Source organism: Podarcis gaigeae, assembly GCF_964106915.1.
Source record: "Podarcis gaigeae genome assembly, chromosome: 14".
In the NCBI taxonomy this organism is placed as follows: Eukaryota; Metazoa; Chordata; class Lepidosauria; order Squamata; family Lacertidae; genus Podarcis; species Podarcis gaigeae.
Window position 1 is genome coordinate 4,809,236 of NC_139690.1, and position 15,089 is coordinate 4,824,324.

Sequence of the window (15,089 nt, forward strand, 5' to 3'; positions counted from 1 at the left end):
AGAGTTACTGAGAACCTGAAAGCTTACACATTATTTTGTGACATTTTGGTTCATCCAATAAAGGCATTGCTGGGATAAGGAGTTTGGAATGAGTACTAAGTACCTACCTCTACACAATGATAGTTTTCTCTTGCTTTCCTGAAAATTGATAATGTCTCACACTTTTGGCAGTGCAGCCTCTGGTGCTGACTGGCTAAAGTCATGTTCAGTTATGCAAAGAACCAAACAGTTTTGCAGTCTGGTTTCTATGAGGGAAGGGGAAGCCGTCCATTCAGCTGGGATTAAAACCTTGCACATTTATAGGTTGAAGACCTAAGAAGTGATGTAGGGGCATTAATGGGACAAGGAAGCTCAGATGAAAAGAGACTGAAGAAAAGGTGTAAAGTTAATAATAGACTGAAGGTGGGTAGATGAAGACTGAGACTTGAAGAAAGAATTTCCTGGCTGATGATGATGCCTTGTGTATTTAGGCTATAGTTGGATCAGCTCATTTTGGATAAGAGGCCTGCTCTGTACAGCAACATGCTCTGTCGATGTTCTGGAAAACAAGAGATCTGAGAACCTCAGCTCCTTGTATTAGCCTGGTAGCTTAACTTCATAATCTCTTTCTCTTCCCCCTAACTAGCCTCGCCAGACGGTCTTGACAGCAGCCGGGAGCATCGGGCAAGCCAGCGGCGAGCTTCTCAGACAGATCGGAGAAAATGAAACCGATGAACGATTCCAGGTGAGGGCATCTCCTGTGCTGTTCCTTTTCCAGCTTGGAGTAGAACATTGCTGTGAGCATCTATAATTCAGAGCCACAACTCCCCTGAATAAGTTTTCAATTGGTTACTCCTATGAATTTTAGCTGATTATTCCATTACTCTGTTGATTTAAATTTGCACATGGGCAAAATTTGTGTATGGGTAAAGCAATATTTCTGAAGCAAGAAGCATTTTTCTTTGCTTTTGTCTCCAGATGTTATAGAAACACTAGGCAGGGGGTTGGGAGATTGGTCTAGGAGGTTTTGTTCCTGTTTATGACTGAGAATACCTCCTTTAAGATGGTGCATTTCAGGTTCGGCCTTTTCAAGCAGTTCTACTCTATATTTATCAGCTGCCCTGTTAATCAGGAATGCCATTTTTAGTCAATTAAAACTGGTTAATGAAACCAATTAATCAATTAAATATTGTGGCCCCAATATAAATGTTTTCAGTACCATAAGTACATTTTCTGTTCTTACCTTTATCATCATCATCACCACCACCATTATTCCTAACTTCTGTCATTATTATTTTAAAAAGAGTGCTTTGGCTTTTAGCTTTCAGAACAGGAGAAGGGCTGTAGCTCAGTGGTTGTGCATCTGCTTTGAATGCAGAAGGTTTCAGGTTCAATCCCTGGCATCTCCAGATAGGCCTGTGAAAAGTCTCCTGCCTGGACTCCTTGAGAGCCACTGCCAGTCAGTGTAGACAGTATGGAGCTCAACTGATCAATGGAACTCAGGGTGACTATATGTCCTCTTTTTTCAAGACACCCCCCCCTTTTTCATGGCTAGAGTCGTCATAGCGATCCATAGTTAAAAGCAGAAGTTGGCAAATGTGTCCTATTTTATGCTCTTCAAAATCTGGCAACCCTTTCTTTGGTTCCTGTGTTATCATTGGCATACGCTTTGTGATGATAAAATGATGTGTTTATGTCGGAGATAAAACTGAACAAAGCATGAATCTCTTCCTTGACCCTCTGGCTTTCCCAGGATGTGTTGATGAGTCTTGCCAAAGCAGTCGCCAATGCCGCCGCCATGTTGGTGCTGAAGGCCAAGAATGTGGCCCAAGTGGCCGAAGACGCGGTTCTGCAGAACAGGGTGATCGCTGCTGCCACGCAGTGTGCCCTCTCCACTTCTCAACTGGTGGCCTGTGCGAAGGTGTGACTCTGGTGTCGGTGGGAGGTTGGAACCCTTGCAGAATAGTAGCTCCTCGTAGACAGGAGTTTGGCACAAGGCAGAAAGAGACCCAGAGAAGTCGATAAGAAAGGCCCCAGGAGCTGTGATAACTGCATTGCAGAGGGTTGGACTAGATGACGCTCAGGATCCCTTCCACCTCAGTTGTTCTATGATCCATGAGCACATCTGGGGCTGTGCTCTTTTATTTAAAATATGAGCATCACGGGAGAGTGCAAACTGTTTTCTCAATGGATGCTGACAATATCTAGCACAGCCTTCAACATTCTGATACTGTCCTAATGTGGATTGCAGCCATTGGACTGGGTGAATGAGGCTGATGGGAGATGCAATCCAGCAACATCTGGAGGCCCCCATTGGCTCCCTCTGGGTTAGGCTGCAAGACAGCAGTAGGCCCAAGACCTCCCACCGCCACCTGTGTATCCTGTGTAGCAGGGTTTTATCCTATTGATCCCACCCCTCAAATGGAGTGGCTTACAAAAAAACAGACACACAGGCCTTTTCTGCCATGGCTCCCCGTTTGTGGAATGCTCTCCCCAGGGACGTTCATCTGGTGCCTTTATTATATATTTTGAGGCGCCAGACAAAAACGTTCCTCTTCGACCAGGCCTTGGGCTGATCAATATTCTACTCTACAGCCTTTTGTGGGAGTTATAGTTTCTACTTATTTGTGCTTTTATCTTGTATTCTTATTTTGTGAACCACCCTGAGATCTGTTGATGAAGGGCGGGATATAAATCTGATAAATAAAATTCATTGGGTGTCCTTGGGACATTCAGTCCCTCTCTCGGCCTAAATTCCCACACAGAGTTGTCGTCAAGACTAAGTGAGGGTGGGACAGCCAGCTCTCCTGTGTCAAACATGGCGGCTGTGCTTCCGTTACAGGTCGTGAGCCCTACCATCAGCTCCCCTGTGTGTCAGGAGCAGCTGATAGAGGCCGGGAAGCTGGTGGATCGTTCTGTGGAGAACTGTGTCCGAGCCTGCCAGGCGGCCACAGACGACTCCGAGCTGCTCAAGCAGGTCAGCGCAGCGGCCAGTGTGGTGAGCCAGGCCTTGAATGATCTCCTGCAGCATGTTCGCCAGTTCGCCAGCCGGGGGGAGCCCATTGGGCGCTACGACCAGGCCACCGACACCATCATGTGTGTCACCGAGAGCATCTTCAGTTCCATGGGGGACGCTGGTAAGCTGCTTGAATGTGGCAGGTCAGCCTTGATTGGGGCCAAAGGGGTGGGGGGTTAGTTTTAGGATTGCCCTTGACCTCCTTCGCAATGCTCGTGTACGGATTATATACAGTGCTCTGTAAGTATCTGGCGTTGTTATTGTTTCCGATATTTGTAGATTGCCATTCACCATTATAGATCAGTAATAAAATGATGCCTCGGTCAAATAGTGTGGTGTTTAAAACAATAAAAGACCACAGGTAAGAAGGTGAAGTTGACCTAGTACAACTTACTTAAAATGCCTGCTAGAATACAAGTATTGTATGCACACAATGATAAATACTGTATATACAACACTAAATGAGTGTAAAGTCTGGAGCAATGTTTGTTACAGTACATTCAGGAACATTATTTATTTGGAAATGCTACATCCCTGTCCTTCGGGAAATAGATACATGCTCAAAGAACTTACGAAGAGCCCTGGAGCTGGATCCGACTGTGCTTTCCACAGCGGCCCACCAGGTGCCATTATGGGGAGCCCCCAATAGGACCCGAACAAAAGAACAGGGCTTCTCCCCACCTGTGATTCCTCCCAGCAAGTGATATTTGGAGGCGATACTTGGAAGTAGTACAAAACCACTTGCCACCAATAGCTTCAAGAATTTGTCTGGTCCTCTTTTAAAGTTATTTCTGCACAGCCCATGTGAAGGAGCACCTCCTTTCATCCTCCTTAAATCTTCCAACATTTGGCTTCCTTGGGTGGTCCCAGCTGGGTCCAAGAGAGGGAGAAAATATAGCATGTCTAGAATGGTGAAAGATTGAGTAACGGTCAGATATTTGTTAATATGAAAATCAAAACTTTGCACAATCTAAACGGAAATGAAAGGTTCCTGTCATGGCAAGTTGATTTGATGGGAGGTTTACGAGCTCTTGGAAGGTTCTTGTGAAGAGCCACACCGTCAGATGGGGGTGTCTCCAGGTGGTGCTGCCACAGCCTGTGGAGGTAAGGGCCTTTTCTGTGGTGGCCCACCTTTTCCCTGGGATTGTTTCCCCTCAGAGCACAGTCTGGCCCTGCCCCGGATGACATCTTGGCACACACTTGCATTCCCATGCCTTTGATGGGGTTTCATTTATGTAGGTGCTTCTAATTCACTTCTCTCTGCCTAAGTTATTAGTTGCGTTTTCATCTTATCATGGCAACACTTTGTGTTTGCACCTATAGATGTTTCCTTGTAATGTAAAGACGGTTGTGAGGAGGGGCTACAAAAATGTTTTCATAAACAAACAGATGTGACTAAAACAGCCTGTGGTGCTTTTCAAATGTGTTCCAAACATCCCATCAGGATGGTCACAAGAGTTGGTCAGGAAGGAAAGGGATGTGTCTGAACTGAACACTGAGGGATAAAGGAGAGATAAAAAGCAGATTTTTAACTCAATACTGTTGTAGGTGAAATGGTACGGCAGGCCAGGGTCCTCGCTCAAGCAACTTCGGATCTCGTGAACGCCATGAGGTCAGATGCTGAGGCAGAGATAGACATGGAAAACTCCAAGAAACTTCTGGCAGCTGCGAAACTTCTGGCTGACTCAACAGCCCGGATGGTTGAAGCTGCAAAGGTACTCAGCACAATTTGCCTGGTTGAAGGGGAATTATGGATTGATGAATTAGAGGGATGGCTGGATTAGATAGATATATACATTTAGATGGCATTCGCATGCAGCATCTAAGTAGAAATCCCTGCAAAACATTAACTGGTTTGAAGCAGAGCATCAGAAGTGTTCCTTTTCAATACTGTAAGCAGCAGCACTTCAAACTCTCTCTCTCTCTCTCTCTCTCTCTCTCTCTCTCTCTCCTATTTCCTCTGTGTATGTGCATGTGATCAATTCTGCCAGGGAGCTGCCGCAAACCCAGACAATGAGGACCAGCAGCAGAGGCTCCGTGAAGCAGCTGAAGGTCTGCGAGTGGCCACCAATGCAGCCGCTCAGAATGCCATCAAGAAGAAAATTGTCAACAGATTAGAGGTCAGAATACAGCCTGGGAACCTCTTCTTGTTTACCTTTCCCAATCAGGAACATCACAACATTCACCAGCCTGGTGGCCTCCAGATGTGTTTGACTACAACTGCAGACTGTGGGGCTGATGAGGCCTCCACCCTTTCCCGCTTGACCCATGGGGCTGTTTTGACCACCCTCTGAAGTGTTCCTTTGCAGCCATGCATTTACATTTACTGTACCTGTCATGTGGCATCAGGTGATTGACAGGTGGAGGGCTGGCCGCTTTCAGATCTGACTCTGACCAAATGTGGTTGCCCACCTGTGAACTACAAATCACATCAGCTTCAGCTGTGATGGGCTGAAGGGGCACCATGTTGGCGAAGGTGTGCTCCAACGTAGACTGGAGGGCAGAGAAAAAAGCATTTTGTTTTCCTGCCCAGCTGACAAAATCACCCTCTCTTATCCACTGCAGTCTACACTTTTATGCAGGTGTAGACAGACTTCAGGCTGATGGGATCTACTTTGTTCCTTCGTATAACCTCTAAATCCACCACAGGCAGCCAGGTGCAAAACAGTTGCAAACGGGAGCTAATATATACTTATAATTAAGGGAGGGTGACTTCAAGCAAATGGCCAGCCCAGCATTTATTTTTTTCCAATAACAGACTTCCTGTCCTTTTGCACACAAATAAACGCCTCCAGATGTTTCTTCATTTTGACAAGTAAATATAAGTATGCATATATGTTGCAAGACAGAAACTTACAGGTGTGTTTATAGAAACTGATCTACAGCAAATCACACAGATTTTCCCATTGCTCTCAGTCTCTCTTAGCCTCTGCTTAATTGCATTTCCTTTTTTCCAGGTTGCTGCTAAGCAAGCAGCAGCAGCTGCAACTCAGACCATTGCAGCCTCACAGAACGCAGCCATTTCAAATAAGAACACGGCAGCCCACCAGCAACTTGTCCAGAGCTGTAAGGTAAGCTAGCTTGAGATGGCAAAATACTCCTAAGCACCACTTTCCTCCTTCCCAACCAGAATGACCAGCGCTCATCGATGATGGGAGTTGGAGTTCAGCAACATTTTTTAAAGGGCCACAGTTTTCCCATCCCTGGTCTAAGGGAATCAGAGCAAGGGGGCGCCGCCTAGGTCTTCCCCCAACCTGGTGTCCTCTCCGTGTTTTGGACTGCAACTCCTATCAGCCCTGACCAGCGCTGGTTGGAAAAAGCTGGCTTAATAAAAGGTGAAAGATTTATACGATCTGAAGAGAAACCAGAGTAAACCAGAGTAAAATGAAAACGTACATGATTTGGGTCATAATTTATTTGAAATTGGGTAACATGATAAAAAGGAAGATACAATAAGTATTGAAATAAGTTAACAAATTGCAGACGTTATGCATTACAGAGAATGCAGGGTTGGGAGGATGTGGGGAAGTCCAACAGATTTGGAAAAAAGAGTAAGAAAAATTTGTAACTTTCTTTTTCTACTTTCATAATATGTTCTTTATTCTTTTTTCTGTATTTCATAAAACTAATAAAAAATATTATTAAAAAAAGGAAAAAGCTGGCTTAAGCTGAACTAGGAGTGACATCTGCACAACTTTGGTTCTTTATTCACAACTGAGCATGGACACACTTTTTTCCCTTGCTGCTCAGTAACCACAACCTCACACCATTGTTTGTACCATGTGTAAATTTATGCACACCTAATAGGTGAATCCAGTTAATCCGCCAAGGTTTCTTCAACTGAGTGAGTAGCCCTATTTCTGAGTTTTCTCATCCATTGTCCAACCTTGAAGCATGACAGACAATTCCATTGATTTCTGCATGCAACAGAAGTGGAAACAAGTCTCATCTTCAGGGCCACAAGAATACCCTCTGCTCACACTGGGGAGAAGTTGGCTTCTAGCCTGGACAATCAGAGGCAGCCTGAGACTAGCTGTTGGCTGCAGTTGATTCTGCACTGGCAGCCACCACCTTTATCTCCGCTGCTTGGAGGTGAATTGTAAGATGTCTGGTAGCTTTATAAGGAGGCAGGAGGCAGGTCTGCTGGCCATTCTTAGCTGTAGCTCTGTGGAATCCCCATGCTATATCTCTGGGGGAAATGAAAGGCTATTTGCTTCTCGGTGTCCGCTGTTGGAGACAGAAAGGTGGACTAAGCAAACTATTATTATTATTATTATTATATTTATTCTTTCAAATGTTTCTTATCTGCTCTTCATAAAAAGTTTCCAGGGCAGCACACCAAAGTGTAGATAAAATTATTCACACCCAATTTACTGGGTGACTACTGTAGTCCATGTGTTGGTAGCCTTGAGGTTAGATTACTCTATGTGGGGTGGTCCTTGGTCCTGGTTTGGAAGTTCCAGCTGGTACTGAATGTGGCAGCCAGATGGGAGCTTCTCGGCCTTTTGGCCAAGATCAAGTGGGTGATGGGAGCTTCTGGCTGAGAACATGTGACATCATTGTTAAAACAGCTGCACTAACAGACCATCTACTGCTGAGCCATGTTCAAGTTTCTTGTATTAATTTACAAAGCTCTAAACAACTTGGGTCCAGCGTACTTTGAGGGCCACCTGAACCCTTCTATCCCAGTTTGATGACTGAGATCATTTGTAGGATCATCACTGGTCATTTCCCAAGTTGGTGAGTCTAATCTGACAAGGAATTGAGCCATTAGTGTCATCTGCCCAGTCCTGTGGAATGCTCTGCCACTAGAGATTTGGCAGGTGCCTTCAGTGCCAACTTTTAAACACCTAATGAAAACGTTTCTATGTCGCCAGGCCTGTGCAGGCAATGAAGAATACATCCTTCCACAATGGTTAATCAACTTATGTCTTAACTTTCTAATGGTTTTCATTGTACGGTTTCATGTTTTAATGCTGTAAACTACAGTAAGGTAAAGGTAAAGGTACCCCTGCCCGTACGGGCCAGTCGTGTCTGACTCTAGGGTTGTGCGCCCCTCTCACTTAAGAGGCCGGGGGCCAGCACTGTCTGGAGACACTTCCGGGTCACGTGGCCAGCGTGACGAAGCTGCTCTGGCGAGCCAGCTGCAGTGCAGCGCACGGAAACGCCGTTTACCCCGCTATAAAGCGGTGCCTATTTATCTACTTGCACGTAAGGGTGCTTTCGAACTGCTAGATGGGCAGGAGTTGGGACCGAAAGACAGGAGCTCACCCCGCAGCGAGGATTCGAACCGCCGACCATGCGATCGGCAAGCCCTAGGCACTGAGGTTTTACCCACAGCGCCACCTGCGTCCCTGTAAACTACAGTACTTATGTGATAAAAATACATCAGTGTAAAACCAACAAGCAAACATAAAGATATGAGCTAAGCTCAAAATGAGAAAATGAAAGAGCAGTGGAAGGCATAAACATCTCATAAAATGTCACAGTACCCAAGGGAGTCTTTACCTAGTGCTGAAAGGACTGCACCAGGTGTGTCTCTTTAAGGAGGGTTCTCCCCCCCCCAAAAAAAAATCAGGGTTCCGCTGCTGAAAAGGCATGTCCATCAAGGCTGGTCTTGTGATATGGGAAATCCCATCAGCGCTCTCTCTCTCTCTCTCTCTCTCTCTCTCTCTCTCTCTCTCTCTCCCCCCCCCCCCGCCCCCCAATGATCATTGCATGTGGTTTTCTTAGACTTCTTTTTTCAAGGAGTTACAGTATGGAAATTATGAAATGCTGTTGATCATTGTGCATAAGAGATTTGGTTTTTGTACTGCCAGAGGTCTGTCTTCGTTCCAAACAAATAGCTCATGGCGGAATTGAGGCAAAGTGGGAGAACGCAAAACATGCTGGATGCATATTTATAATCCCAGGGCTTAATGCTCTGACAGCACAGGACAGCTCTGCATTTATCTCAGATCCCTGGGTGGTACGATAGCACTGCTGTATCCAAACAAATCTGTGAAATGAGCTCATAGTGCACTCCAAGGGTAGCATTTTTTCCTTTTCTGGCGATGGTTGCCTGGGCAATTAAAGAAAATCCTGAGGCCAGAACTGATCATTGCAGAGGTGCAGAAAGAAGGCCACATGTTGTGCTGGCGATGTTCCACATCTTTGCCCAATCCATCTTACACAAACACAGCAGTCAGGGCTGCACACACAAAGCCCCAGTCTCAAAATTGCTGATAGCTTGTCCTTAGCAGATCGGTCCCAGTGTAGCTTTTTTGAGGGGGCTGTTGAGCACCCAGTCGGAGTAAATAAACTGGGGAAGGCATAATGTGTAACAGATGTACCTGTGCACATCGTTCTCTATTCAGTGGTGCATGCATATGCCCACACTGGACTGGACCATTGTAGGCAGAGTTTTGACTTATTTGCAGAAGAGTTGCCCTGGAGCTTTTGGAGCAAAATTAAGAGGACACAGGTAGTAAAGAGAAACAAACCCAATTTGTTCTAAAGCTGCTGCTTCTGAGTATGCAATTCTATTTTAATTTTGTTTATTTGTTTCAATTTTGCTGATTATGTTTTAAAGCAACAATTTATTTTTTTTCTACTGTTGAATTTTATGGTAGAATCTTAAATAATTATTTGGAACTTCCTTTCAGCAAATGTGTGTGGAGCTAGGGATCCTGTTGAATCCTGAACATTTCTTCCCTCTGTCTGTTCCCTGCAGAATGTTGCAGATCACATTCCACAGCTTGTCCAGGGAGTGCGTGGAAGTCAGGCTCAGGCAGAGGACTTGAGTGCTCAACTTGCACTGATAAACTCCAGCCAAATCTTCCTCCAGGTACAGTCAACAAGAGCACAGAACGCTAACCCCAGCCTGAGTATACTAGCTACCAATTCATTTCTGGGCCCAATTCGAAGTACTGGTTTGACTTGTGAAGCCTTATGCAGCTCAGGGACCCAGTACGCCTCTCCTCACGTGAATCTACCCAGACCCAACATTTTTCATCTGAAGCCCTCCTCTGTGTATCCCTTTCTGATACCAACACATGTGCGGGGGTTCTTACTGGTGGCTCCCAGCTTATCGAGTCCTCTCCCTAGGGAGGCTCACCTGGCACCATCACTCCCTGTTTTTAGGTGCCAGGAAAAACATTTACATTTTCTCAGACCTTTGGCTCTTAATCTTCTGCTTACCTACTAGTGGGGTGGGTGTGGCTGGATCTGACACAGGATGTTAGATGGTTTTATGTTCATTTTTGTAAGGTGCTTTGAGGACATTTTGTGGGGGGAGGGGGGGTGGTCTAAAAATTTATTATTAGTAGTAGTAGTATAGAAACCAAGAAAATATACTTTGTCATTCAGAAATAGTTTTTCATTTTTGAAACAGTAATTTAATTCACAGAGGTTGCAATCCTATACCTGCTTACCTGGAAATAACCCAACTGTGTTCAGTTGGATTGAGGGTGGGCAAATAGGATTGCACTTTTAGGCTTTTTTAATCAGGTGCCAGATCTAATCTGGATTCTTTGAAATGTTTGTCTCCCTGGTGATGTTGCATGCATAAGCTCCATGGGCAAGTGGTCCATAGGTACTCTGTCTTCTCTTCTGTCATTCTCTAAATAGCCAGGGAGCAAAATGGTGGCCTCCGCTAAAGCAGCCGTGCCTACAGTGGCAGACCAGGCTGCGGCGATGCAGTTGAGCCAGTGCGCCAAGAATCTTGCCACCAGCCTTGCCGAGCTAAGGACTGCCTCCCAAAAGGTATGTAGGCATCCCAACTCAAAAAGCATTTACAGATGGGATGGGGCACCTGTAACCCTCCAGATGATGCCTTGACCCCACCTCCCATCATTCCCAGCCATCATTCAGTAATCAAGATGGCGGGAGTTTCGTAACAACTGGAAAGCTACAGGTTCCCCATCCATGAGACTTTTAATTGGCCCTTTCAAGACTTGGACAGGTAATTTTAGATCAAGGGTGGAACTTTTTAAGCCCAAGGGCCACATTCCTTTAGAGACAGCTTTCTGAGGGCCACTTTCCTGTGAGAGGGGGAATCAGAGGTGAAAAGGTGGGTGAGTCCAGGTGCAGAAGTGAGTGGAGCAACAGGTGTGACTCTTACTTTTGTATCATAGGGTACACCTCAGCCGCACAAATGTTTTATGTACAGACACACACACACACACACACACACACACACTCCATCCAGGCAAGCATTATTCCAGTTCATGGACACATTCCAGCCAGGCTTTAGATTATTAGTCTTGTGCTGAGACGTCTTGAATGTGCCTCTTTTCTATTGCTCACTCTTCATGTATTCAACAACTCATCGATTGTAGCTGAACACCAGAACTGGCTCCGTTGAAGCAGATAAAACTGAAGAAGTGTCTAGCTCATGGGTAGTCAAACTAAGGCCTGGGGGCCAGATCCGGCCCAATCATCTTCTAAATCTGGCCCACGGATGGTCCGGGAATCAGCATGTTTTTACATGAGTAGAATGTGTGCTTTCATTGAAAACGCATCTTTTGGTTATTTGTGGGGCATAGGAATTTGTTCATTCCCCCCCCCCCCAAATATAGTCCAGCCCTCCACAAGGTCTGAGGGACAGTGAACTGGCCCTCTGCTGAAAAAGTTTGCTGACCCCTAGTCTAGCTGAAGCATTTGATCTGTGATGCCTTCTTTCCAACATGTGTCTGTTTTATTTTTTATTTTTTTAAATATTTATTAAGGGTTTTTTAATTACAACAGAAAAACAAAACATACAAAAATATCACATTTTATAACATATTTTCTTATCCTCTTTGGACTTCCTCACATCTCCCGCTCCTACGTTCCAAAATTATAAAAAATTAGTCCAGCAATTTATCGCCTTGTCCCCACCTTACAGTCTAGTTTTCCAATGTTATATCCTAAATTTTAGATATATTCATTTCACTCTTTAAGACATTTAGCTTAGCCTAATCATTATCTAAAAATTGATTTTTTCATGAATTTAACTTATCTTCATAATTCACTTCATCTGATTCGATGGTGCCAAATTATTTATGATCAAGCATCCTCCTTAACATTCATACAGTTTACAATATTTTTGCAAATAGTCCTTAAATTTCTTCCAGTCTTCTTCCACCGTCTCCTCCAACATGTGTCTGTTTTAATGTGCCAACTCTTGAATGCCACGTGTGGACAGAGTGAGCATGACTGTTAGTCAGAATGGTTGGAAAGCAGCTTTGATAATAAGCTTTTTTCTCCTGCCTAGGCGCATGAAGCCTGTGGACCCATGGAAATCGACTCTGCCTTAAACACTGTTCAGACACTCAAAAATGAGCTGCAGGATGCAAAGATGGCAGCCATTGATGGGCAGTTGAAACCACTTCCAGGAGAAACGGTAAACAGAACAGCATTTATTGTTTGTTTGTTTGTTGAATTTGTAAACCACCCTCATCTGAAGATCTCAGGGCAGTTCACGGCATAAAAATACAAAATAAAAACACACAAAATAATAAAAGCAAGAACAAGAGCAAAAAGTAAAGAAAATAACCCCTTCCAACCACACAAACATATGTTTTATTTAAAGGGGGTGCTGGATGCTTGAACAATTTCAAGTGTGCTTGAAACAGAATAAACAAAACAAACGAGTGGCCATAGGACAAAACGGTCTTCATTTTCCTCATTTTTTATGGACAGCCTTTCCTGAGTCAGATTGCTAATATTTTGTGACTTGTGGCTTCAGTGACAAGGAGTGGTTATTTATTAAATTTCATTACCACCCTTCAACCAAGGATAACAGGGCATTTTACAATATAAAAAACCCAAAAATATATAGATAAAATATTTCCAGCTACAGCCATTCCTATACCGGACCAGGCCACTGTTATGCTTGGTATTCTCACGACTGGATTACTGCAGTGCGCTTTGCATGGGGCTGCCCTTGAAGGTTCAGCTAGTGCAGAATCCTCACAATTGGATTACAGTTTGGGGCTGGCCCCTGGAGACCATCCAGAACCTACATCTGATGCAGACTTCTGCAGCCTGTCTACTGTATGATGCTTCTAGGTGGAGCCACAGTACACTTTAAGGAAATACACTATCTGCCTAAATGCCACAGGACCTGGTTTAAGACTTTGACTTTAGTTCATAAAGACCTGAACTGCTTAGGGCCCAAATACTGGAGTGTGCCTTCCCCAGTATGTCCCAACTGGAGCCCTGGTGGTGGTACCACTGACAGGCATTGTCCATTTGGCAGTGATACAGAGCAGGGCCTTCCTGTAGTGGCTCCTAAATAATAGAACTCCCTTCCATTGGAGATATGATTACCACCTCCCGCTAGAGGAGCAGGAGGATGAGTGAGAGAGAAATAAATAAATAAATAAATAAATAAATAAATAAATAAATAAATAACCAATCACCCAGAATGGCCCACTCTGCCAGGTAGTACATCTCCAAAGTCTCAGACAGAGATCTTTGCATGCAGAGTTGCCATTCACACCATTGGTCCATCTATGCTTCCTTCAAACAACAGCCCTTTGCTGAGCCCATCCATTTACTGAGGTTGTAATCTAGATGGCTCCCACCTTTGCAGGTTACATGGGTTCCTACAAGTGATGGGGCTTTCTCGGCAGTGGAGCTTAGGCGGTGGAATAGTATCCCTAGATCCATTTCTGTGTTCCTTTTGGCTCCAGGTGGAAACTATTTTATTTGAAAGAGCTAATAACCAGGATAACTTGAAAACTGAACTGTATCCCATAGCGTGGGCACTACTTCTAGAAAGCACTGCTGTGTGCAAGACTTCTGTGTGGTCAGTGACTGCAATGTTCCATGGGCTGAGGGATAGGAATGTGTGTGTGTTGTGGTGGGTCGTGATGTTACCTTTGCTTAATGTTCACATCGCTTTTTTTGCATTCAGCTTGAAAAATGTGCTCAGGACCTGGGAAGCACCTCCAAAGCAGTTGGTTCTTCGATGGCCCAACTGCTGACTTGTGCAGCACAAGGCAATGAACACTATACAGGTAGGCCTCCACTTGCAAAGCTTGGCAGAAGAAAACACACATTATTTATATCAGCAGCTATGGCAAATGTACTGGTGTTACTGTACAAGACAGTTTCTAATTGTTGTGGTTTTTTTCTTGCTTTGAGGGGCCCTTGTGGGGATGAAGAGTGGCATAGCAGTGTTTGTATAAATAAATAGCAATATTAGAAGAACATAAAAATAGCCTACTGGATCAGACCAATGGCCCATCTAGCCCAGCATCCTGTTCTCACAGTGGCCAACCAGATGCCTGTGGGAAACCCACAAGCAGGATTTGAGCACCAGAGCCCTCTCCTCTCTTGTGGTGTCTATCAACTGGCATTCAGAAGCATTGCTGCCTCCAGCCATGGAAGCAGAGCAGAGCCACAATAGCGATCAATATCCTTCTCCATGAATTTGTCCAGTCTTCTTTTAAAGCCATCCCTAATAATCCCTAAAGTTCCCTAATAATATTTTATAGCTCTACCCAGCAAAGCACACCCTGCACATTATCTCCAGGAGGAGAACGGGCTGCCCAGATGTTCTCATCTGTTTGCTCTTCTGATGGTGGTTCTGCTGATCTGGGGGTGTAGGCAGCTCATGTGCTCCCTCAGTTACTTTTCTGCTCTGAATGTAGCCTCAACTCTGATTTACTGTATTGAGCTACATCAGAGGTAGCCAGGATAGTGTCCTTTAGATGTCGCTGGGCTCCAACTCCCATCAGCACCAGCAAGGATGGTGGGATCTGTAATCCAAAAACATCTGAAGGAAACCACATTTGGCTACCTCAGCAACAAGTCCAGCTCCTGACTTCAGTTAGCTAACTATCCTCTTTTTGAAACCCTTCATTTGAATTACTGGGAACAGGTTTCTGGCAGGGGGGAAGATATCCATTCTCAGGAAGACTCGTGTGTGGTTCCAATGTGACTTGAGGCTAGTTGTGTCCCTGTATCAAGAAATGAAAATGCATTCGATACCAAAGCGTCTCCTTCAGTATATGAAAGGCTTGGGGAATTGCCCTTGGGGAATTGCTGGCTTAATGGCAAAAAGGCTCTTGTAGCCATTAAAATGCTCTTGTGTCAATTACATTCTGTCTTCAGTACTTAGTCC

At 44.8% G+C, this 15,089-nt stretch overlaps 1 protein-coding gene across 6 annotated transcripts in view; it reads left to right on the forward strand.

Moving 5' to 3' along the window:
• TLN2 (talin 2) overlaps window positions 1-15,089 on the forward strand; it is a 182,862-nt gene that overhangs the window by 104,301 nt on the left and 63,472 nt on the right. For all 6 annotated transcript variants that reach the window (XM_083712373.1, XM_083712375.1, XM_083712370.1 and 3 more), the window contains exons 17-26: window positions 626-724; window positions 1,733-1,900; window positions 2,822-3,116; window positions 4,544-4,710; window positions 4,987-5,115; window positions 5,953-6,066; window positions 9,708-9,821; window positions 10,604-10,738; window positions 12,231-12,359; window positions 13,878-13,980. In XM_083712373.1, the coding sequence (XP_083568499.1) occupies window positions 626-724; window positions 1,733-1,900; window positions 2,822-3,116; window positions 4,544-4,710; window positions 4,987-5,115; window positions 5,953-6,066; window positions 9,708-9,821; window positions 10,604-10,738; window positions 12,231-12,359; window positions 13,878-13,980 (1,453 nt within the window). The remainder of the gene's footprint in view (window positions 1-625; window positions 725-1,732; window positions 1,901-2,821; window positions 3,117-4,543; window positions 4,711-4,986; window positions 5,116-5,952; window positions 6,067-9,707; window positions 9,822-10,603; window positions 10,739-12,230; window positions 12,360-13,877; window positions 13,981-15,089) is intronic.